Source organism: Schistocerca piceifrons, chromosome 2 (genome assembly GCF_021461385.2).
Source record: "Schistocerca piceifrons isolate TAMUIC-IGC-003096 chromosome 2, iqSchPice1.1, whole genome shotgun sequence".
In the NCBI taxonomy this organism is placed as follows: Eukaryota; Metazoa; Arthropoda; class Insecta; order Orthoptera; family Acrididae; genus Schistocerca; species Schistocerca piceifrons.
The window spans coordinates 1,030,149,063-1,030,175,284 of NC_060139.1; the positions used below are offsets into that span (position 1 = coordinate 1,030,149,063).

The 26,222-nt window shown below is 49.6% G+C and overlaps 1 protein-coding gene across 1 annotated transcript in view; it reads left to right on the forward strand.

Annotated features, from left to right (window-relative positions):
• LOC124777177 (dehydrogenase/reductase SDR family member 11-like) overlaps positions 1 to 26,222 on the forward strand; it is a 128,173-nt gene that overhangs the window by 48,620 nt on the left and 53,331 nt on the right. The window contains exon 4 of the mRNA XM_047252488.1: positions 5,377 to 5,506. Coding sequence (XP_047108444.1) covers positions 5,377 to 5,506 — 130 coding nt within the window. The remainder of the gene's footprint in view (positions 1 to 5,376; positions 5,507 to 26,222) is intronic.

The following is a 26,222-nucleotide window of genomic DNA, read 5'->3' on the forward strand; positions in this document are numbered from 1 at the left end:
TTCTTCTACTACAATACTAGAAATATCACTATCGGTACAAAATGCAGTCCCTATAATTCCTCTTCCCCCCTTACGGTCTGGAAAAGAGCAACATATGTCTGACTCTGGCGCTACCGTTCTATAAATATCACCTACACACACTAAAAGACGTCGATGTGATTTCTATTTTAATAAGGATACTGTCAACAGCTCAGCTGTCACTAATAACATTATTTCTTCCAATGAACACCAGCTTAAAAATCCGTCAAATGAAAATGCCAATGTCCTTCCTAAGGAAACTAAAGACTTACGTGAATTTGACGAGTTGACGAATCTGATATTAAAGCTCATTCAGCAGCTACTATTGACCCACTACCTGCTTCTGGTGCTACACAACAAAGCGATGACGTGATAGATACGGAATGAGGTTCATCAGTATCAGATTCCTCAATGAGAGGTGCGCTACTGGTGGAAGATGTCTATAAAGATAACCTTATGTCTCCAAAAGAGATCAAAGCCTGTTTGAAAACGACAAGAAATCAGAAAATAATACTTCCCATTGCAAAATGGGATACTAAAGATTTTGTAGCTTTCCAACAATTAATTGATAAACAACTTACAAAAACCAAAGCAACCGACGAACGCCGTCACCTACAATGATTGTTAAGTGAGGTTAAGAAAGAACCGCCTGCTAAACGAGATATGTGTTCGTCACTTCTGCGTTCGAGCAAGAACAAAGCAGAAGCAGAAGCGTGGATACGTCCGAAGTAAATACTAGGGTGAGCCAAATGAAAACCTTAAATATTTTTTTAACTATTATTTTTTGTGCAGAAGTGGTACAAAGCTTATCACTTTTCAACATAATCTCCCCCACGCTCAATGCAAGTCCTCCAGCGCTTACAAAGTGCATAAATTCCTTTAGAAAAAAATTCTTTTGGTAGTCCGCGCAACCATTCATGCACCGCGTGGCGTATCTCTTCATCAGAACGGAACTTCTTTCCTCCCATTGCGTCTTTGAGTGGTCCAAACATATGGAAATCACCTGGGGCAAGGTCAGGTGAGTATAGTGGATGAGGAAGACACTCAAAATGGTCTGTGATTGTTGCAATTGTTGTAAGGGCAGTGTGGGGCCTTACATTGTCATGTTGCAAAAGGACACCTGCTGACAGCAATCCACGCCGCTTTGATTTGATTACAGGCCGCAGACGATTTTTTAGGAGATCTGTGTATGATGCACTGGTGACAGTGGTCCCTCTAGGCACGTAATGCTCGAAAATGACGCCTTTTTCGTCCCAAAAGAGAGTCAGCATAACCTTCCCTGCTGATGGTTCTGTTCGAAACTTCTTTGGTTTTGGTGATGTGGAATGGGGCCATTCCTTGCTCGCTCTCTTCGTTTCCGGTTGGTGGAAATGAACCCAGGTTTCGTCCCCAATAACGATTCTTGTAAGGAAGCCATCACCTTCTCGTTCAATGCATCTAAGAAGTTCTTCACAAGCATCAACACGTCGTTCTCCCATTTCAGGAGTTAGCTGCTGTGGCACCCATCTTGCAGACACTTTGTGAGACTGGAGCACACAATGCACAGTGTGGTGTGCTGACCCATGACTAATCTGTAAACATGCTGCAATGCCATTCAGTGTCACTCGGCGGTTTTCCTTCACTATGACTTCAACTGCTGAAAAATTCTCTGGAGTCACAACTCGTTGTGCCTGACCTGCACGAGGAGCATCTTCCACTGAAGTCACACCATCTGTGAACTTCCTACTCCATTCGTAGACTTGCTGCTGTGACAAACATGCATCACTGGACTGAACAGAGGCCTTAGGCACTCAGGTAAACAGCAGCAAGCTGACATCGACCCTGTAGTACCTTGTGACCTGCAGGCTGACTTGACCGACGGCAGATGGTGCATGTAGAACAGACCAGTAAATGAGACGAACCGCTGGCTTTGGATGCTACTTCAAACCCCAGCACTCAAAGCAAACCGTGGACTATCCAGAGAGGTGCTATTTTTTACAACCATCCTGACTGTGTCCATTTTCACTACCTTAGGACGGCTGGTCAGATCCGTTGGACTGCCAGACATTGACGTCTCATAACGGATGAAACCCACACTGTGATGAATCCATGCGCAAAACAACGTTCAAGTTCCCATAAGGTCTTAAATTTAACGGGAAACAACATCTTGGGGAAAGTTACTAATATCACAATGAGATGGACTAACGAGTCGAAAAAAAAAAAGGAAAGAAAAAATCCCTCTACACCTGCACTATCTGATCAAAAGTACCTGGACACCTATTATTGGACATTAATGTGGAGTGTGTCCACCCTTCCCTTTTTATGATGTACCTAACACCGCTTGGGACACATTCAATGAGCTATCTAAATGCCTGTGGAAGATTGGCAGCCCATTCTTCCTCAAGACCCGAAACCACAGAAGTTGGACGATGTTGTCTCAACCGAAATCGACGTTCTAAGTCATCCCGGAGTTGTTACGTTGGGTTCAAGTCGTGAATCTGTGCGTGACAGCCCATTTCCAGAATCTTATTATCCATAAACCACTGCCTCACAGATGCTGTTTTATGACAGGGCGCATTTTCATCGTCTCTGAACCGTTCGACTACTGTACACAGTACACATTGCTATAAAATGTGTTCATATCTTTCTGCACTTAGCATTTTCTTAAGCTCAATAACAGGATCATGCCCTAACCACGAAAACCATCCCTCATACCGTAACACCACATCACCCACACTTCACTGTTTGAACTAAACACCATCCAGGCATCCTCCACACCTAAATCCTTCCATTGGATTGTCTGCGGATATAGCCTACTTCATCACACGAAATCATTCGTTTTCAAATATCCACTGCCCAGTGGCGTTGCTCCTGACACCACCTCAAGCATCAATTAACAATGACTACAGAAAATTGTGGTTTGTCAATAGTTGGTCGACCAGTTCTCCGTTTTTTTCCTTGACTCCCTACGCGCAGTCATTGCGCTAGCTGGACTGGTGGTGACACTTTAAAACTCACGAGTGATTCCTTCCGCTGATTTCATGCAATTTTATAAAACGACTGTCCGCAATACTCGACGGTCCCCGTCCGTCAGTATGTGAGGTCTGCGTGATCTTGGCTTAGCTATAATTGTTCCTCCGCGTTTCAACTTCACAATCAAATCACCAACAGTCAAAATGTGACGCTTCAGATGGATTGAAATGTTGCTGATGGATTTCTTACTCAGGCGACATCCAATGATTAGACAACGTTCGAAGTCACTGAGCACTCCTGACCGAGCAATTCTGCTGTGGCTTCTATACGACGACACAACTTTTTACGCCTCCTTTGGTAGTGATCAGTCCGACTTTCTTGACATCTAGTAGTTAGTTCCGCTTTACGTAGGGGTTATCAAATACTTTTGATCACATATAAAGGGTGGTCCACTGATAGTGACAGGGCCAAATATCTGACGAAATAAGCGTCAAACGGAAAAACTACAAAGAACGAAACTCGTCTAGCTTGAAGAGGGAAACGAGATGGCGCTATGGTTGGCCCGCTAGATGCCTCTGCCGTAGGTCAAACGAATATCAACTGAGTTTTTAAAAAATAGGAACCCCCATTTTTTATTACCTATTCGTATAGAACATAATGAAAAATGAATGTTTTAGTTGGACCACTTTTTTCGCTTTGTGATAGATGGCGCTGTAATAGACACAAACGTATAAGTAAATGGTATCACGGAACATCCTCCCAGTACGGAAGGTATTTGCTTCGTGATACATTACCCGTGTTAAAATGGACCGTTTACCAATTGCGGAAAAGTTCGATGTCGTGTTGATGTATGGCTATTGTGATCAAAATGCCCAACGGGCGTGTGCTGTGTATGCTGCTCGGTATCCTGGACGACATCAATCAAGTGTCCGGGCCGTTCGCCGGATAGTTACGTTATTTAAGGAAACAGGAAGTGTTGAGCCACGTGTGAAACGTCAACCACGACCTGCAACAAATGATGATGCCCAAGTAGGTGTTTTAGCTCCTGTCGCGGCTAATCCGCACATCAGCAGCAGACTAATTGCGCGAGAATCGGGAATCTCAAAAACGTCGGTGTTGAGAATGCTACTTCAAGATCAATTCCACCCGTACCATATTTCTATGCACCAGGAATTGTATGGCGACGACTTTGAATGTCGTGTACAGTTCTGCCACTGGGCACAAGAGAAATTACGGGACGATGACAGATTTTTTGCACGCGTCCTATTTAGCCACGAAGCTTCATTCACCAACAGCGGTAACGTAAACCGGCATAATATGCACTATTGGACAACGGAAAATCCACGATGGCTGCGGCCTTGTAGGGTTAATGTATGGTGCGACATTATGGGAGAAAGGATAATTGGCCCCCATTTTATCGTTGGCAATCCAAATGGTGCAATGCATGCTGATTTCCTACGTAATGTTCTACCGACGTTACTACAAGATGTTTCACTGCATGACAGAATGGCGATGTACTCCCAACATGATGGATGTCCGGCACATAGCTCGCGTGCGGTTGAAGCGATACTGAATAGGATATTTCATGAGAGGTGGATTGGTCGTCGAAGCACCATACCATGACCCGCACGTTCACCGGATCTGACGTCCCAGGATTTCTTTCTGTGGGGAAAGTTGAAGGATATTTGTAATCGTGATCCATCGACAACGCCTGACAACATGCGTCAGCGCATTGTCAATGCATGTGCGAACATTATGGAAGGTGAACTACTCGTTGTTGAGAGGAATGTCGTTACACGTATTGCCAAATGCATTGAGGTTGACGGACATTACTTTGACCATTTATTGCATTAATGTGGTATTTACAGGTAATCACGCTGTAACGGCATGCGTTGTCAGAAATGATAAGTTCACAAAGGTACATGTATCACATTGGAACAACCGAAATAAAATGTTCAAATGTACCTACGTTGTGTAATTTAATTTAAAAAACCTACCTGTTGCCAACTGTTCGTCAGAAATTGTGAGCCATATGTTTGTGACTATTACAGCGCCATCTATCACAAAGCGAAAAAAGTGGTTCAACTAAAACATTCATATTTATTTACATACTACACGAATATGTAATAAAAAATGGGGGGTCCTGACCTATGGCAGCGCCATCTATCTAGCCAACCATAGCGCCATCTGGTTTCCCCCTTCAAGCTAGACAAGTTTCGTTCTTTGTAGTTTTTTCGTTTGACGCTTATTTCGTGAGATATTTGGCCCGGTCAAGATCAATCGACCACCCATATATATCACTTAGCGCGCCAGACTATGATTTAGTTACCGTTGTTAACATTTCTTTATTAAATTTCACGTCCTAGAGAGTGTGTGTCATCACACTGGCTTTGTGTCTGTCACCAGCTGGCAAGACGGAAGACTGGAAGCGCATCCTGGACGTGAACGTGCTAGGTCTGAGCATCTGCACCAGGGAGGCCGTGCAGGACATGCTGGGCAGGGGCGTCGACGACGGCTTCATCATCCACATCAACAGGTGGGCTTGTGATACGTCCTGTGTGTGGTGTCACCGCCAGACACCACACTTGCTAGGTGGTAGCCTTTAAATCGACCGCGGTCTGTTAGTATACGTCGGACCCGCGTGTCGCCACTGTCAGTGATTGCAGACCGAACTCCGCCACACGGCAGGTCTAGAGACACTTCCTAGCACTCGCCCCAGTTGTACAGCCGACTTTGCTAGCGATGGTTCACTGACAAATTACGCTCTCATTTGCCGAGACGATAGTTAGCATAGCCTGCAGCTACGTCATTTGCTACGACCTATGAAGGCGCCATTATCAGTTACTATTGATACTGTAATCATGTACCGTCAAGAGCGACGCTCATCATTAATGGATTAAAGTTAAGTATTCCACCAGCTACGTCCGTTTTTCTAAAGTCTAATTTCCTTGCCCTGTTCCAGACCTCACGCCAGCCTGCGTGAGCTAAAACGCGTGCCTTCCGGCTTCCTCTAATAATACGGTGTTGGCTCTCCTGCCAACCCACAACACTGTGTCAATATCGTACTCTTTTATTCAGTAACGTATTTCATTTAGGAATACTGCTTCAACAGTTATACACTGAAGGAAAAAAGCACATCAAAAAATAATTAGTGTCCAGTAACGAAATTTCGGGAATGCATTTGTCTGGAAGACATATTTAAGTGACTAACATTGCGAGATGACAGGTTAATGTAAGGGCGAGATAGGCCATCAGAAATGTGAAATACTGGTACATTAACAACGAGTGTAGCCGCCAGAATATTGAAAGCGAGCATGCAAACGTGAATGCATTGCGTAGCAGAGGTACTGGATGTCAGTTTGTGCGAGTCAGTTTCAGTTCATGTTGCTCTTGGTCGGTCAGTACAGGGATGGTTAATGCTGGTCGTGGATGGCGCTGGAGTTGTCGTCAGCCGATGTCCCGTATGTGCTCGACTGGAGAGAGATGTAGTGACCGAGCAGACCAAGGCCACGTGTTGACACTCTGTATAGCATGTTGAGTTACAAAGCTGTATGTGGGCGAGCGTTATCCTGTTGCAAAACACCACCTGGAATACTGTTCATGAATGGCAGCAAAACAGTTCGAATCACCAGATTGACGTGCAAATTTGCAGTCAGGGTGCCTGAGATAACCATGAGAGTGTTCCTGCTGTCATACGAAATTGCACCCCGGATCATAACTGTAGGTGTACGTCCACTGTATCTATCCGGCAGATACGTTGGTTGCAGGCCTTACACAGGCCTCCTTTCAACCAACACACAGCCATCACGGGCACCGAGACAGGATCAGCTTTCATCAGAAAACACAATAGACCTCCACCATGTCCTCCAGTGAGCTCGCGCCTGGTACCACTGAAGTAGCAAATGGCGGTGGTTTAGGCTCAGTGGAATGCACGCTCCAGGGGGCCTGGCTCGGAGCGTCGTTGAAGTAACCGATTTATGACAGATCGTTGTGTCACTGGGGTGCCGACTGCTGCTCAAACTGCAGGTGCAGATGCAGTGCAAACCGCCAGAGCCATATGCCCAGCGCGGTAGTCTTCCCTTCGGTAGTGCCATATATCTGCAGCCCTGTCTTCTGATCTGACGCCTGGGGCCTAGAATATCAAGTAGACGAGGGATCGTCTTAATCATTGCATGTATGTTATTTAGTGAACCTATTAATACACTACTGGCCATTAAAATTTCTACACCAAGAAGAAATGCAGATGATAAACGGGTATTCATTGGACAAATATATTATACTAGAACTGACATGTGATTACATCTTCACGCAATTTGGGTGCATAGATCCTGAGAAATCAGTACCCAGAACAACCACCTCTGGCCGTAATAACGGCCTTGATACTCCTGGCCATTGAGTCAGAGCTTGAATGGCGTGTACAGGTGCAGCTGCCCAAGCAGCTTCAACACGATAGAGTAGTGACTGGCGAGCCAGTCGCTCAGCCACCATTGACCAGACGTTTTCAATTCGTGAGAGATCTGGTGAATGTGCGGGTTAGGGCACCAGTCGAACATTTTCTGTATCCAGAAAGGCCCGTACAGGACCTGCAACATGCGGTCGTGCATTATCCTGCTAAAATGTAGGGTTTTGCAGGGATCGAATGAAGGATAGAGCCATGGGCACCCAATACGATCACGCCGGGTGATACGCCAGTATGGCGATGACGAATACACGCTTCCAATGTGCGTTCACCGCGATGTTGCCAAACATGGATGCGACCATCATGATGCTGTAAACAGAACCTAGATTCATCCGAAAAAATGACGTTTTCCCATTCGTCCACACAGGTTCGTTGTTGAGTACATCATCGCAGGCGCTCCTGTCTGTGATGCAGCGTCAAGGGTAACCGCAGCCATGGTCTCCGAGCTGATAGTCCATGCTTCTGCATACGTCGTCGAACTGTTCGTGTAGATGGTTCTTCAGGGATCGAGACGTGGCTGCACGATCCGTTACAGCCATGCGGATAAGATGCCTGTCATCTCGACTGCTAGTGATACGAGACGATGGGATCCAGCACGGCGTTCCGTATTACTCCCCTGAACCCACCGATTCCATATTCTGCTAACAGTCATTGGATCTCGACCAACGCGAGCAGCAATGTCGCGATACGATAAACCGCAATCGCGATAGGCTACAATCCGATCTTTATCAAAGTCGGGAACGTGATGGTACGCATTTCTCCTCCTTATACGAGGCATCACAGCAACGTTTCACCAGGCAACGCCGGTCAACTGCAGTTTGTGTATGAGATATCGGTTGGAAACTTTCCTCATGTCAGCATGTTGTAGGCCGGCCGAAGTGGCCGTGCGGTTAAAGGCGCTGCAGTCTGGAACCGCAAGACCGCTACGGTCGCAGGTTCGAATCCTGCCTCGGGCATGGATGTTTGTGATGTCCTTAGGTTATTTAGGTTTAACTAGTTCTAAGTTCTAGGGGACTAATGATCTCAGCAGTTGAGTCCCATAGTGCTCAGAGCCATTTGAACCATCAGCATGTTGTAGGTGTCGCCACCGGCGCCAACCTCGTGCGAATGCTCTGAAAATCATTTTCATATCACAGCATATTCTTCCTGTCGGTTAAATTTCGCATCTGTAGCACGTTATCTTCGTGGTGTAGCAATTTTAATGGCCAGTAGTGTACATTCAACTCCCCCCTCCCTCCCGCTAACATTACTATTATCTCCTTCAATCAAACTCGCGTTCCTGGAGTGTTTGCACTTGTACCACTTTCGTCGCGCGTCTGTGATTGCGTCCTTTAATTTTCCAACCAAACAGTTCTAAAAAACGAAAGAAATTTGGTAAACTTTTTATAGAGTCTGTAGATCTTTTGATTCTTGCACTTGCAAACAAAAATTGATGTGGAAATACCCGCCTTGTGCAAGACACTATGAATTAATTCCACCCCCATACATATATGTTACAGGACCTTACGTGTTGAGGATGATGCAGAAATTTTCCAAGTGTGTCGTAAGAAAATTGTGACACATAATATTTTAATACAGTTATAAGTTGGAGTAATAGAGTTATAAATTGAAGTCCAGTGCTTGTCACCTGGCAAAGGCAGATACAATAATGCAAAAATTAGACTCGGAAACCCCCTTTTTCCGTTTCCTTATTCATTATTAATTGTTTTTATATTAGCGTTATTTATCATTTCTGCTGATATTAGTTTCAGTTATAAATTTTAATTACTCATTATCATTATAATCAGGTTTGTGGAAATTATTTTCTGAAAATAACTAACTTACATTTGAAGTTACTCCCCAGGAAAAGTAGCTTGGTTACAGTTATAGTTCCTATGCATCAAAAGTATCTGTATCATTTACAGCTACCGTACAGTTATTTTTACAGTTACTTTTAAAAATTATAACTGTAACCCATTTGTAAATAAATTGTGAGCTCTATACATCAAGAAAGGAAACAACCGTTGATGTCAATCAATAACTAAATATATTGTCTATAATAATTAAATACATTGTATACAGCATCATCCATCCCACTGTATTTCCGATGAACTGCTTGGTCATTTTCAACAAAAGATGTTTATCAAATGTTCTAGCCCCAGCTTGCCCTCATTGCCTTCAACACAACACCACCTCTCTACAGGTGTCTGGTTGGCATGCTTGTGTTACATTTACTAAAGAAGGTCTTGATTGTGGGAAACATATTGAGAACCTGTGTATTTGTTGAAGAATTTCCTAAATATTGTTCAGTACCCTGTTGAGCACTTGCGATAAGACTATTTCGTCTCTCAAATCAGAAAAAAATCTTCTCTCGCATCCTCAAGTACTGCTTTTCCCTGACAGCGTCCACTAGTGTTGTGGTTTACAGTGTGGCTTCCATAATACGGCCCTTCGCTACGTAGGCATGTGGTTGATCATCCAGTTACTTTTGAATTTTGGGTGTAAACATGCAGATAGAATTCGATCTTTTTTTTTTTTAATTCATGTTCAAATCTGTTATGCAATCCCAGAAGAACTGCATCAAGCAGATGCCTGCACAGTGTCAGCTTAGTGGATAACTTATTCAGGTTTTGTTTAAAAGCAGTTGGGGAAGGACTCCCATGAACATGTTGTGTTCACCTTGTAGCAAGATCAGAGCCTGGGCCAGTGGACCCTTCACTACACAATATTCTCTCAGGAGAGACAGTGGTTAATCTTAGCAATGACCAAAAATCCATGCCACTGTCATTGCTATTATCTACCGACTTGCAGTTCTGTTGAATAGCCTCATTCTTTGAGTACCATCTCGTAACTACAGGTGTTAATAAATAGACAATGGGAGTGGTTTCGATATGGTCTGCAACTTATGTTGACTGATGCTGTTTGTTCCAAAACTTGGAGCATTTCGCCATGGAATTCCTTGAAACTTCTTTGAATTTTATAAATTCAAGTGCATGTTCAGAAACTTTCACGGAAATCAAATTTAATGTACGACTTACACAAGGGTGGTAAGGAGGCAATAGTATCTTTTCCACAGCGCTTTCAGTTTCTCTTACTGTTTCTAATATACTTAAGGCATTTGTATTTACTAAAGCATCATAATCATTATTAATTTTATCTTCTTGTTCATCATTAATGTTTTTGTCTCTGGAGCAACGTAAAAACGTTGCTAAATTTGTGCCATTGTCTGTTGTGATGCTACATATTTTATTTTGTATGTGATGTTCTATCAATGTGTTGCTTATTTCCTTGACCAGAGCATCGTAAATATGCCCTCCTTTCATAGGTCTACTGTTCAACACTGCCAGTTTTCTTTTCAACGCGACTGGATCCCGCCGGTGACGATTAATTACAACGAAGCTCGTAAAACACAATAACGTAATACAACAGAAAAATGGATGAATAGACCTTGGAAACACAGGGAAAGCTAGTGAGAACTATATTGACCTTCACATTAAAATATAAAACATATTAAGTAAACAAATAAAGTAAAAACTAAACTAATCTAAAATACGAGACTTTCATGAGAGTACTTTTTCCCTTTATTCCGTAAGTCGGTGGTAGTTGCTGCCGTATCCACTTTCTCAACTTCACATTGTATTTGATGTTTCATTCTCTCAAATTCCTTATTCAGTATTTCGCTTACAGTGTTTATTTGTTGTGTTCCACCCACTCGTCTTATATAGGCTGCCTAGGAAAGCTGCTCTCTCCTAATGCAAGACAACAATTCAAGCAGATCGTATTAATGGAGTTTATTACAAAAGGAAATGATTACAATACGTAACTTTGTGAGACACAGACGTGCCGCAAGCAAGGGGTGACCGACAAACGTAAGCAAGCTCTTCAGTCTATACAATTCGTAATACAAGAGAACCAATACAGTTTCTAAGTCACTGCTGTAGCGTTCATAGGTCGGCACGACTTCGTCTCGCGCCGTAGCTTCGCTTCGCTCTAAAACTCTGGCTACGTATGCCAGGTGTGTGGGCAGTTTAAGCAGCGGAGCTGCTGTTCCTGCGTTGACCTCTGTGGGGTGCAGTGGGACCTAACGTGTTGAGCTGTCCTCACTGGGTGTCGTTGATTATGACGCCCTTTGTTTGTATATCGGGCTGCAAGAGAAGACTACTCCGCAGTAGGTCGGGCCAACGTGTTGTTGGCCTGCGGTGGACCTGTTGGCCCAGACCACGAATCAGGCGGCTGCCAGAGTGTTCTGCATTGCTGTAGAACACTCTGGCGATTTGCCGGAAGCGATCCCGCAGGAAAGGGATCCCAGCTTCCTCATGTAGCAGCCTCGTCGGGTAGCGAGGCGGCTTGTGGAGCGCAAGTCGCAGCGCCCTATTTTGCACGCTTTGGAGCGTCGCAATGTGCGTCGCTGCCGCGTTACCCCACACCACGGCCGCGTATTCCAGTACCGGCCGGACAAGCGACAGATACATGGTGAGGCCGTCGCGTGGAGGAAGTGTTGATGAAGGGTTGAGCAGCGGGTAAAGCGCACGAAGGCGCCCCACTGCCCGCCCTCTGACGCCTCGGACGTGTGGCAGCCACGTCAGGTGCCTGTCCAACGTCACCCCGAGGTATTTGCCGGTCCTCAACCATGGGATGGGGCCCCCCATGATCGTGACCGGCGGTAGGTCCGGCGGCAGCCTCTTTCTGCTGAAGACGACAGCCTGACTCTTCGCAGCGTTGAACTTTAAGCGCCATTTCGTGGACCAGGCGCCCAGGACGTCACATCCGAGCTGGAGGCGACGGTGCATCTCGGTCGCGTTTATGCTGCGGGTGAACAACGCCGTGTCGTCGGCATAAAGGGCCAACTCCACGCGTGCCACCCGCGGGGCGTCCGCTGTGTACAGGGAGTACAGCAGGGAGCCGAGGACCGACCCCTGCGGCACCCCCGCTCGAATCTGCCGGTCGGTGGAAGTGCCTCCATCTGCTCGGACGTGAAATGTGCGTCCCGAGAGATACGAGCGCAGCAGGACCACGTGCGACGTCGGTACCCCGTGCGCAAAAAGTTTGTACACGAGGCCGTCGTGTCACACGCAGTCGAAGGCCTCTGAGACGTCGAGAAGCACAGCCCCTAGGTACTCCAGCGCTCGCATCGCCTGCTCCACGAGGCGCAACAGCTGCTGCGTGGTAGAGTGGCCGCTCCGGAACCCAAACTGCTCCTCGGGAATGAGTTGCTGTTCCGTCACGTGGCGCAGCAGCCCCTCCACGTACAACCTCTCAAACACTTTTGAGAGGGGCGGGAGCAGACTGATCGGCCGGTAGTTCGCTGCTGGCGTGGATCCTTGCCGCTCTTGGGGATGGCAACCACTTCCGCATGTTTCCACGCGGAAGGGAAGGTCCCAGAGCGGAGGATGCTGTTAAAGATGTCCGCCAGAGATTGGTGTACCTCCGGCGGTAGCAACCTCAACAGGCAGTTGGTGACACCATCCGTGCCACCCGCCTTCTTCGGGTTGAGTCGACGGAGCTGCAGATCCACTTCCTCAGCTGTGATTTGCTCGATCGAGTCGTCTTCCTCCCGTGCAGCGAGGAAAACCGGCAGGCGGTCCTCCACCAGACGGAAGTGGTCGGGATTGACCACACCATCAGCGGGTTGAAATTTAAAAAAAAAAAAAAATTCTTTATTCAAAACCATTATTATTATACAAATATAACCCACTGCCTTAATTCATTAGTGGGTCCTAACAGTGATACATTTACACTAAATTTTGCAGCTTAGTGTACTTTTGGTGTGTGAGCTACAGTTAATGTTAGTAACAATGGGCATCTAATGTCTACTTGTACTACTATTTATATCTAATTACTATTACTAATTTAATTACATATGTATTCTGCAGCGTCACATGTGTGCCAGTGAAGAAGATATAAACCTACTTTTTCACCCCCTGCTCTTCGAGCTAATCCCGAAGAGCATGCCCCTGGCACTCGGCGGGCCTCGATGTTAAATTCGCTGCAGTCCCTATCTTAATTTCCTATAACTAAGTCCTACAAACTAACCTATCCTACGTCATGTCCGGTGTGTGTGTCACAATCAATAGTTGTTCCCCACTCCCCCTAGTCCTGCACGTGGCGGATCCCAACTTAGATGTAGTCGGCCAGTCCACGCACGGGCGGTATGGGAATAGGGCTCTTGGGCGCAATTGGTGGTTATTGTCGCTTATTGTTTACTGTATCTCTCCTAAATAGTCAATTAAAACTTTTCGAGATACCTCGTTTGTCAAGGTGTTTGAAAATTCTCCTCTCGTCTAAGTAGTTGGTGTGTGTCACGGTTGGGTAGTCTGTCTCGCAGTATGTTGGCGATATCATTGAAGAGGGGACACTCGTAAACTGCATGCTCGGGCGTGCCTTCCGGATCGCCACAGTCGCACGCTGGTGTTGCCCTCTTCCCAAATCGACATAGATAAGTCCGGTAGGGTCCATGGCCAGTGAGAAAGTGGATCAACCCTCGCGTAGGCTCAAAGTACTTCATTCCAAGTCGTTCCCTCACATCGGGTAGGAACTGGAAGGTTCTTCGTCCAGTCTCTTCTGCCTCCCAAATCTCCTGCCAAAGCTCCTCCCCTCTTTTCCTTATCTCTCTTTTATCCCCCACTCTAGTACCCATAATATCAGCAATCTTCTGATAGTTTCCTTTCTTGGCCCAGTACCAAGCCGCCTGTTCTCTTATCTTTATGTCCAGGGGGCAGAGCCCCATTATGACTAATAGGGCCCCCCCTGGAGATGTTCTATAGGCACCCACGGATCTTAATACCACGCTTCTCTGTACCCTTCTCACTGCCATGGCGGGCACAACCCTCGTGAGCCTGTTTGCCCAGACTCCCGAGCCATAGCCCACAACTGAGGTTAAGATACTATTATGATAAAGTCTAATTAGGCGTGGAGGAAGATGGAATCTTTTGTGGCCTATGGAAATTAGGTTATTTAATATCTGAAGGGCTCTCTGAGTGACAGTTTCAATGTGTTTTCCGAAGCTCTACCTCTCATCAATGATAACTCCCAGGTAACGTGTCTCGTCGTCGGAGAACTGGTGATCCGTCTATTCTGACAGTCGGGTTTCTAATAAGATTTTCTTTTAGTAGTAAGTAGGTGGATTTACTGGGTGAGATCGTCATTTTAGTCGCGTGGCACCACTGTTGGAGTTTGTCTAATGCTGTCTCTATTTTCGGTTCAATGTCTTCGCGGCTACGGCCGCCAACCAACAGGAGGAGGTCATCCGCGTAGGCTATCACCTCTAGCACCTCATCGCTCTGTTGTAATTTATCTAATAAAGGCTCTATATGGACGTCCCAGAAAAGGGGGCCCAAGACGGAACCTTGGGGACATCCTTTGGTAATTATCTTTCTGATTCTTTCGCTAGATGATGATAACCATACCTCCCGATCGTTACAATAGCTCCTCAGGCAACCATATAGAGGCCCTGGACACTCTTTCTCCCGCAAACAGGAGAAGAGCGAAGGCCACCAAAGGTTGTCGAAGGCGCCACTGATATCAACCATGATGCCAACCACGTATTTGTGCGGGGTCGAGCCACAGACTTCGGCCGCCAGGGCGATTGCATCAGATGCTGACCGCCCCGGCCTGAACCCGAACTGCCTGTCGCTCACCCCACACAACACTCGACGTGCCGTCAATCTGTCAGCCAGCAATTTCTCCAGTATTTTGCCAAATACATCCAACAAGCAAATCGGCCTGTAAGATTTTACTTCCGCAGGGTCCTTGTCCGGACCTTTCTTTATAATAATTACATTTGCCGTTTTCCATCTCTTTGGGAATTTTCCCTGTCTGAGGCATTCGTTATATAAGTGTGTAAGTGGCGCAGTCAGCTGAGGCGCCAGAAACTGCACCACCTCCGCCACAATGCCGTCCGGCACTGGTGCTTTTCCTTTTTTCAATGATCTTATGTGGGTTGCCACCTCCTCCTCTGAAAAGGGGTAGACAGACGTCTCATTACCGTATTCCTCTTGATCTTCGTCTCTGAGTTGTTTCTGTTCCTCTGTTTCCCCATCCGCATTATCGTCAGGCAACAGGGACTGGAGGAGGACCCCCGCAGTTTCCTGCCAGGACTCCGTCATCCCGCCCCCGTACCTGACTGTTGATAACTCCAGAGGAGAGCGGATTTTCTCCCTCACCAGCTTGTATGGAAGCCCCCATGGGTCCGTAACCAACTGGTTGAGCACAAAATTTTCCCATCTTCTCATCCTGACTTCGCGTAGTTCTTTTTGGAACTTCCGCTTTTCCTCCCTATATAGCACCTGCCACCTTTGTCGTTCCTGCCAGACGACACTGCGCTGGTAGTGCCTCCTCAGCCTTCTGACAGATTGACGCAGTTCTCCTAGTTCAGCAGACCATGGTGATGGAGAGGCCGCCATGGCCCTCCTCCTTGTTGGTACGGCTGCCTTCACCGCTCTTGTCACTGCATTCACCAGTTCCTCTGCTCTCTGGTCTAAGTCTATGTCCAGATGCATGTCGCCTTCCGGTGACGGAGGAATGTCACACTCCCTGGCTAGGCGTTCCCAGTCGGCTCTTCTATAATTTAGTTGCACCTCCCACCCCGTGGCCCAGCGGCAATCTCTTTCTCCCAAGGTAAAAGATATCAAATTATGGTCGCTTGTGGTGGCATTCTCTATGACTCTCCAATTTTGAATACTGTTAGCCATATTTGGTGTTACAAGGGTGACATCAATATTTGTGCCTTGTCCTCCCCCTGCAGCGTAGGTAGGAGGATTGCCGGGCCTGTTTGCCACCACAAGTTGTGATGCCTTTATGAGTTCCTCGATTTTTTCTCCGTTAGCATCTCTTGTGCCACTGTACCACAGGGGGGATTTTGCGTTAATGTCAGCTGTTACTACTACTTTTCTTCCCCGCAACGCCGTGGTAACTCTCGCTAGATGGTCTATGTAGAGTTCTATGTTGTCCCCATATTGGAAATACATGTTTATAAGAGTTATTGTTCCCATAGGGGTTTGAAGCTCCACGACGTTGCAGTGGCTAGTTGTGAACTGTGAGAGTGTGGTGACTCTCAGGAGTTTATTTGTAATTATGATCGCCGCCTTCGGGTCATCTTCTCTGCTGACTATTTGCCAGCTCGCATCAGCAAAAGCTATTTTTCCAGCCAGGGAGTATGGCTCCTGTAGACAGAGTACATCTAGTCTCCTCTCTTCCACCTCCCTTCGGAGCTCCTGCATAACGAGTCTGCTGTTGTGACCGTTAAGCTGTCCAATAGTTATTTCTGTCATTACGGGAAGTATGTATGTATTCGGTCATGTGGCCACGTCTTGCTCCAGTCAAAAGCAATTCGTCCGTATGCTACTACCGATTGTTCGTATATGTCGTTAAGGTTAAATTTCTCTCCTCGGCTTTCAAAAACTTTCTTGAGCAGATCTCGCAAGGCTCCGAAGTCGGTGGGGAGATTCACTGATTTTAGCTGGATTCTGTCGACAGCCTCCATAACCGAGAAGGTTATCTTTCTGCCTTCTTCGTGTCCTACTCGGACCACATGTTGTAAGGCAGTGGTCAGGGTAGCCGGCTGCTCTAATCTGGATAGTTGCATAGTGTACTCCAAGTTGGGGTACACCCTCACCGGATCGACCGGTGGCACTCTGACAATTGGAGAGCTTTGTACAGTGGGGCTCGTACATGAGCTTGTCACTGATCGACCGGTGGCACTCTGACAATTGGAGAACTTTGTACAGTGGGGCTCGTACATGAGCTTGTCACTGTATTTTCTTGAATGGGTTTTTGGTTTGTATGATCAGTGTGATTGTCTTTAGGCTTTACCACAGTCACAGGATGCCCTTGCCGTTGTTGGTATAATTCCGGTTTTGTTCCCCGGCTTCCAGAGGAGAGAGTTTCAGCCATGAGGGGGAGATTGGTTTGTATGCCAATGTCCATTGTTGGGAAATCAGTCTGAGTTGCTTTATCTTGTATTTCAGTTTTAGTGGCGCAGGAGAGCGACCTCAGAAAATCCTTGAATCTGTTTGCCCTCATGGCGCCCTCCTCCTCTTGCTCGGGGACTTTCGTTTTGGCATCCTATTCAGTATGCCTGACTCAGCCATAGTCGGTTCTGGAAATTAATCTTTGCTCCAACATTTTGTATGTCGGGCAATTCCTGCCTGTGGCTCCGCAAGACTTCTTTCCTCGATTCCTGCATGGTATACAGACTGCCGCCGCCTTGCAATCTTTGCGGCCATGACCATGTTCCCCACACTTAGCTCACGCCGGCTCCCTGGTGCACAACCTTAAGACGTGATCCAAGTCTCCACAGTTGTGGCAACGAGGTACCACGACATAATCTCTTGTGTTGATGGCATGGAAGCCAACATATATTCTGCCCATTGTTGTAATGTTTCTCCACATTTGCGCTGACACCTCGGCGACGTGATGAACAACATCACGACCCCGTGGCCCAGTCTTAAATTTTAATTTGAAGCAGTTCTTAAATTCTTCCTCATTAATTTGCTCAAAATTTTGCTGCCTAATTGTTTCTAGTAGTTCTTCATTAGTCATTATTGTTGGAACGTCATATAATATTACTAGAGGATTTCTTTTCCTCGGTGGTTCGCATTTGACCACCGAGTTCAGTTTTTGGTTGTTCAGCAGTTTTTCTTTATCTTCCTCTGAAGCCACTTCAACTATAACAGAATTTCTACTTGGTTTTACTTTTTTAATTCTTATTTTGTCTTTAACAGGGTCTATACTTTTTGTAAAAAGTTCTTGGATCTTCTTGACACTTGTGTCCTGCCCAGGTAGTGTCCTGAGGAAAACTGCTGTGTCTGTTCTTTTTGTGATTTTATCTATAGTGTCTTTAGTCGAGTTTTGTGGGCGCTTAGTGGGTGCTTGCGCTGCCACGGCTGCCCACGTCTTTGCCGGTTGTTTCCTCAATCTATCGTTCTCCTTTTCAAGTTCCTCCGCCCTTCCTTCTAGTTTAGCGTGGGCAATAGCCCATGCTGCCAGCTCATTCTTAATAATGGCAAGCCCAGCTTGGCTTATTTTGCCATTTTTAATTTGTTGCTCCATAAGCGACGTGATTCTGGTATATCTTTGCATAACTGTCTCATTCTCCGCCTGTCCCTGCTCGTCCTGGGGAGAGGGATCAGGCGCAGTGGAAGCTCGTTGAGGCGCACACGAGTCACTCGTTTCGTTTGTAGCCATGATGAACGAGTGAAGAAAAAATGGGGGTGGGAGCCCGTCTCTTGCTCCGGACCGGCTCCTCTGGCATGGGGGGGGACTTCTGCAGCTCGCCCACCGACCTCGCCCCTAGGTCAAGGGCACTTCAGAGCTGCCAGGTTCAGCGCACCGTCGCCAGTGCACTGGTCCTCCTCGGTGTCACCGTCGTCGACGATTTCACGCGACGCTCCTCGGCAACTGCACCCCGCACTCCGGAGAGGCGGATGCACCTCTCGCCTTTCGCCGCCTACTTGCCCGAGTTTCCACCGTCCAGCCAAGGACCCGCTCCTACTCAGGTGGCGGGCCGGTCCCCCAAACGTTCGGCGGTCTGGACCCATCTAACCTGGCCCAGGTGATGTCACCACCTCCTGGGTTTGGCAGAACACGCCCCGGTTACCCAGGGGCGCGGCGAAGCGCCCTTGCCGACTCGCGCCGCGATCCCACGCCGACAAACGAGATCGCCGGCATGCAGAGCGTGTACCCTGCGAACAGAAAGGGACTGATGTTCGGTTCCTCGACACAGCTCCCCCTGTGCCACGCACCCTTCGCTTTCGCATCGGGTCGGGTCGCAGCTCTCCCTTTTGTCGCAAGGCAGAATCCCGAGCTTAACGTCTGGCACCACGGGAAGGCGGAAAGAGCCACTTGGGAAGGAGAGGCTATGAGAGACGCATCACTTCCCCCGTGAGGACTGCCGCGGCGCACCCGACTGGAAAGCGATACGCCCCAGTGCGAGCCTCCGTGCCTTACGACGCGCTGGCAACAGGCGGGCCCGCGCCGACACGCGCCATCGAGCGACTGACCTCACGCCAGACGGGTTGAAAATTTTCCCCGAACGTGTCCGCGAGGACGCCGGCTTTCGCATCTGGCTCGCAGACAACGTTCGCACCCGTATGGAGAGGCGGGACTCGCTGGCGACGACGAAGGAAACGCTTGGCGGTCCGCCAAGCACTGCCGTCTGTCGTTGTTAGGGTGGCCACCAGGCCCGCCCAGTCCCCATGTCGATGGTCGTCGATGGCGGCCCGAATCTCGCGCCGCGCCGTGTTGCGGCGGCGCTTCGTCTCTGGCAGCCGTGTGAGCTGCCACTCCCGGAAGAGGCGATTCTTGTTTGTGATCGCCTCTAGGATGTGCGGCGGGAGTTGGCGCGACATCTCTCGCGGCCGTCCCGGCCGCTTGGGGGTGGCCGCCTCCGCTGCAGCCAGTGTGTGCCGCGTGAAGAAGGCCAGCGCTGCGTCAGCCCCTTGCACAGCGGGACATGGCGCGCCCTCGAGGCGGTCTAAGACCTCGATACGAAAGCGTGCCTCGTCTCTGCCACGGAAGATGTGGCGGTCGGACGGCATAGATGCACCGATGACGTCCATGTCGAAGACCACCGGGAGGTGATCGGACGACATGGCGCATCTAACGGTGGCAGATGTGAAGTACCCAACACCTTTGAGCACGGCAATGTCGAGCACATCTGGCTGGCCGCGGTGGGAGAAGACAGTGTGGTCGTAAGGCCCCAGTACTATCGCGCCATGCCGTTGTATGGCGCGAAGGAGGCGGCGGCCGCTGGCGTTGCTGATGCGGGAGTTCCATTGCGGGTGCTTGGCATTCAAGTCACCCGCAATGAAGACTTTCCCGCGCAGTGCCAGCAGGGCGTGGAAGTCCGCTTCCTGAAGCAGTCCCCTCGGCGGCCTGTAGGCCGCAACGATGGTGATGACCCCCGCCGTCGTGGTGACAGCCACCCCAGCGGCCTCCACTGAGGCGAGGGGCGGTAGCTGAACTTCATGATGTTTCAGGGACGCCTTGATATAAATAGCCGTCCCGCCGCCGTGGGTGAACCTGTCGGTGCGGTAACACCGATAGTTGGCCACCTTGACGTGGATTTCTGGCTTCAGGAAGGTCTCGCACACGAGGCAGATGTCAATTGCCTCGTCACGCAAGAACCCCCTGAATTCCCCTTGCTGGGGGACCAAACTGTTTGCATTGAAAGCGCAAACGGTGAGGCCATGGATATGTCGATTATCCATGGCGCGGTGGAGTTGCAACGCCGGCCTGAAGGGCCGACGTGACCGCGGTGACGAGCACCGGGAGTTGCTCGAGCAGCCGGCTCAACGACCGCAAGAGCGATCGGAGCTCGGCTGCGTGGCCGAGGGGGCGGTGGGGGCCGCTGGGGCGGCCTCCGCCACTGGGGCGGCCGGTTGCGGCCGCTCCGTAGTAGACGACTGCCGTGGAGCATCGGCAGCCGGTCGCGGTTGCGGCGCAGCACGAGGTGCCGTCCTCTGCTGCGGCAGAGTGTCGTCGGCAGTCCGTTGTGCAGCGGCAGGGGTGGCCCGGCCCGCGCGCTGGAGACGCCTGCGCGTGGCGGCAACCCGCCCGCTCTGCGTGGGCGCGGGGGTTGCCACCTCCACGGGCGAAGCCGTGGACGGTGCGTTCGGTTGCTGCGTCTCGCCCGCCACCTGTTCCGAACTTCGAGTGGTGGAGGCTGATGGTCCGCCCTTGACGGCGGCAGCAAAGCTGGTTGACGGTTCCACCTTACGAGAAGGAGCAGCCCCTCCCCTCTGTTGATTTCGGCCCCTTTTAAAAGCCGAACAGCCTCTGTAGCTGGCAACGTGCGTGCCGCCGCAGTTGCAGCACGTCGGCTTTTCTTCCCTAGCAAGCCCGCAGGACTTGCTCCCGTGCTATCCCGCGCACTTGACGCAGCGGGGCAACATGGAGCAGTAGCGGGAGACGTGGTCGAGCCTCTGGCAGGAAAAGCACTGGGCCCTCTTGCCTTTGGCCCGGAGAGGTTCCACCGCGAGCTTGATCCGGCCAACCCTCTGCACCTGGAAAATCTTCCGGTTTTCCAGGTTGTCAACGAGGACAACCTGGTACAGCGGCATGTCGCGGTGCGTGCGTGGAGACTTCATCAGTCCGGTGGACCTGACGCCGAAGCCCATGTCCTCTAGCTCCTCTCGAAGGTAGTCCGCACCAAACTTGAGGGGAAGGTGGCGGAATACCACCTTCAGAAGTTTGAGCGGCTCGGAGGGGTGCGTGTAGCACGGGAGGCCATCTTTGCAGATGGCGTCCATCACCGCGCGGTAGTCCTCGTTGGACGGCACTGTGACCTTGTAGAGGTCACGGCCAGCGTTCTTGACAATGGTGGACGTGGCCACCCTGTCCAGTTTGTGCTGGAACTCCTTGTACTCACCGGCCCATTGGATGACGATAGGCGGCGGCTTCTTCCGGGCCGGCGCCAGAGGGGTCGGTTGCTGCAGCGCAGCAGCCCTGGCGGTGTGCCGCCTGGGTGGGGCGACAAAACCGTCCTCGTCTGGCTGCCGGGAGGCGGCAGGTGAACGAGTGGGCCGCCGCGTTTTCTTCGTCGATCTCTGCGTGGCGGTGCTCCGGGAGGAGCCCGCGATAGTCATCCCAGACTCTCTGGTGGAGGTGCGGGAGGCCCTGGATGCCTTCTTGCGCGGCATCGCTGCTTCAGATGTCTGAGAGGGAGTGTCTGAATCGTGATGCGTCACAGCCCGGCGCTTTCTGGGCGCGCGGGCAGCGTCAAGGTCGGTGTCACGGCGCTCTGACTCGGCAATCGCCTCAGCCAGATTTGCGTCGGGCAGGTCGATGTCCTCCATCTCGATGGCCGCAGCTAGCGCAGCCACGGGCTCTTCTCGTGTCTCTGGGGCCAGTGGGGCAACCGGGGGCACATCGACCTCTCGAGTGGTCGAGGCCAGCGGCGGAACTCCCGCCGAGGCCGCCACCGCCGGGACCGCAAACTCGTGCGATGCGACCGGCGGGGCTCTCGGTGGCACACCCGACACTTGTTGCCTCGTGTGCGGTAGAGCGGCAGCCTTCTGAATGTTACAGAAGGCGAGTATAGCCGCCTCGTCATCCTCTCGACCAGGGTAGGAGTCCCCGTGGGCGTGTTTGTTCATAAGAATGAACACTCGATCACGAGAGTGCGCGTCAGAATTCGAAGAGTCAATCCTGTCATCGTCAGTTGTCGAAAGCCGGTTCGTCATAAGTGGGGGGCCGGATGGGGCCTCCACCGGGATCAACTCAGTCACCTGAGCTGGCCCCGACGGACGGCGATCCGCCACACCCTTCGCAAGTAAAGCATCCTCTCTCATCGACATCTCGAACAGCACTCGTGCGTGCGTCCGTGCGTGCGCGTGCGTCCGTCGCGTGCGTACCGCCGTAGCTAGGCGGCCCGGCCCTTATATTATCTTCGTGTAGAAGCCGGTGCTGTCTCGGTGTCGTCCTAGAGAGGGGTGTAGAAGCCGCTGCTGTCTCGGTGTCGTCCTAGAGAGGGGTGTAGAAGCCGCTGCTGTCTCGGTGTCGTCCTAGAGAGGGGTGTAGAAGCCGCTGCTGTCTCGGTATCGTCCTAGAGAGGGGTGTAGAAGCCGCTGCTGTCTCGGTGTCGTCCTAGAGAGGGGTATAGAAGCCGCTGCTGTCTCGGTGTCGTCCTAGAGAGGGGTGTAGAAGCCGCTGCTGTCTCGGTGTCGTCCTAGAGAGGGGTGTAGAAGCCGCTTCTGTCTCGGTGTCGTCCTAGAGAGGGGTGTAGAAGCCGCTGCTGTCTCGGTGTCGTCCTAGAGAGGGGTGTAGAAGCCGCTGCTGTCTCGGTGTCGTCCTAGAGAGGGGTGTAGAAGCCGCTGCTGTCTCGGTGTCGTCCTAGAGAGGAGTGTAGAAGCCGCTGCTGTCTCGGTGTCGTCCTAGAGAGGGGTGTAGAAGCCGCTGCTGTCTCGGTGTCGTCCTAGAGAGGGGTGTAGAAGCCGCTGCTGTCTCGATGTCGTCCTAGAGAGGGGTGTAGAAGCCGCTGCTGTCTCGGTGTCGTCCTAGAGAGGGGTGTAGAAGCCGCTGCTGTGTCGGTGTCGTCCTAGAGAGGGGTGTAGAAGCCGCTGCTGTCTCGGTGTCGTCCTAGAGAGGGGTGTAGAAGCCGCTGCTGTCTCGGTGTCGTCCTAGAGAGGGGTGTAGAAGCCGCTGCTGTCTCGGTGTCGTCCTAGAGAGGGGTGTAGAAGCCGCTGCTGTCTCGGTGTCGTCCTAGAGAGGGGTGTAGAAGCCGCTGCTGTCTCGGTGTCGTCCTAGAGAGGGGTGTAGAAGTCGCTGCTGTCTCGGTGTCGTCCTAGAGAGGGGTGTAGAAGCCGCTGCTGTCTCGGTGTCGTCCTAGAGAGGGGTGTAGAAGCCGCTGCTGTCTCGGTGTCGTCCTAGAGAGGGGTGTAGAAGCCGCTGCTGTCTCTGTGTCGTCCTAGAGAGGGGTGTAGAAGCCGTTGCTGTCTCGGTGTCGTCCTAGAGAGGGGTGTAGAAGCCGCTGCTGTCTCGGTGTCGTCCTAGAGAGGGGTGTAGAAGCCGCTGCTGTCTCGGTGTCGTCCTAGAGAGGGGTGTAGAAGCCGCTGCTGTCTCGGTGTCGTCCTAGAGAGGAGTGTAGAAGCCGCTGCTGTCTCGGTGTCGTCCTAGAGAGGGTTGTAGAAGCCGCTGCTGTCTCGGTGTCGTCCTAGAGAGGGGTGTAGAAGCCGCTGCTGTCTCGGTGTCGTCCTAGAGAGGGGTGTAGAAGCCGCTGCTGTCTCGGTGTCGTCCTAGAGAGGGGTGTAGAAGCCGCTGCTGTCTCGGTGTCGTCCTAGAGAGGGGTGTAGAAGCCGCTGCTGTCTCGGTGTCGTCCTAGAGAGGGGTGTAGAAGCCGCTGCTGTCTCGGTGTCGTCCTAGAGAGGGGTGTAGAAGCCGCTGCTGTCTCTGTGTCGTCCTAGAGAGGGGTGCGTCAGCGTACTATTGGCTGACGTCGTCTCACAGCCCTCTCTGCTCTTCCGTTCTTGATCGTCGTGCCAGCGCTTGATTTTATGCTGGAACAACTGACACAGACTTTGGTAACCCCAGACATACAAGATCTATATATGGTGGCTCCTTTGCTATGTGGAATGCCTGAGCAGTATCTATGACAATGTTCATTCCTGCAGTACCTATGATAAAGTTCATTCCTCCTTTGTCTACCAATGTTTCAGTTACATGTTGTGCAGTTGAAGGGTTGCGCCAAGTGTTAATTGTTGTTTGTTTTGTGGTTGAGCCTACAATGTTACTGCTGTACTTTCTTTTTGCGCCATGCCTTTTGTTTTCCTCAGTTTGTTTTAGGGAACATGGATGTTTGCTCTATACGAAAGTGAAAATTTGGTATAATAGTTTTTCGTGTTTATAGTTGTAAATGTTGAGAATATTTCCTGAGTAAATAAATCAATGGCATCAATCACAATTTTATTTAAATACCTAAAGTCGCGTTTACACTGAGTTTAAAAATATGTTTCTGTTCGCAACAGTATTTGCAGCTTGCTCTGTAACATGATGGCAACATTGTTCGTCGTTTGCGTCCACGTCTAAACTGGCGACAAACATGTCTACATATTCACATCGTTTTCTACGCTGAACTGGCAGTAAATATTTCGCATTGTGTACTCGCATCAAGAGCTACACTACGCTACACTACGACAAGCTGCATTGATAGTACTCGACGAAATAAGCGGACTAAGAAAAAAGACGTAGTTGTCATTGGTAGACAAAAAACATATTACAGATAACGTGACGGGGATGACGCGCTGTGTGAGCTGAATTTGGAAGATGGTTCTGGTTTTCGTAACTTCACGAGGACGTCGCCGTCCGATTTTGAAATTCTAATAAATATTACAGGTCCATTTGTTCAAAGAGAGACACAATTTTCAGAAAAGCAATTCTTGCGAAACGAGGGCTTGCTCTTAATGTTCATGTATCGGTAGCAGGAAATTCCTCTCAAAGGCCTGCATATTTATTCTACATTTTAAAGCCTGCCGTGTCTCACGTAGTTCCTACTGTTTTTGAAGCTTTGGACGAAGGATTATGTAAACGTAATTCAGTTATATTTATAGCACTGAAACATTTATTTGGCTCATTATATATTTATTTTCACTTAAAAATTAATCCAAACTGTCATTTTCAATAAATAAAACTTCTTTAGCCCCAATCTCACACACACTTTAAATGACTGTGGCAGGGGAATCAGCTGCTTACGATCCCCTTTCCGCATTCACTTTCACTACTGACTGCTGCCACCTACATACATGTAAATTGTAATGTTTTGTTACTGCCCTTTCTTTGACCAGCAGCTCATGTAACTTGCCGACGATAAACGTTCCAAAGTCAGATACCGAATCTTGTTGTTGTTGTTGAGAAATGAGAGACTTTGTTGAATCACACTTCACTGCTACTGGCAATGTAGCGATGTTTTGTAGGGAGTCGTGCTTCTGTCTAATATTTCTACACCTAGGACTTCGAACATTACAAAGGGACTCCTCTGCGTCACACAATGTGACGAGTTTGTAAATTGTGCTAGTTTTCCACACCGTTTGGTAAAGGATCATACGGAAAGACAACACTCAACACTACAGACCGAGCAAAAACGAACACTAGCGCTGCGGAATCGCATTTAGTGATAGCAAGCCACGAACATTGTTCCTTTACCGACACATTCGTGTAACAGGTTTTCTGTTGCCAACATGCTGCGAAAATCGGTAGTCCAGTACTAGCAGCGAACAATTTTGCGAACAGTGTTACAGAACTTGCTTCGAACTCTAGATGTAAGCATGCCTTAACGCCAACAACAAGCAAGAAACTATCCTGTACTTCCTCTTTTTTTTTT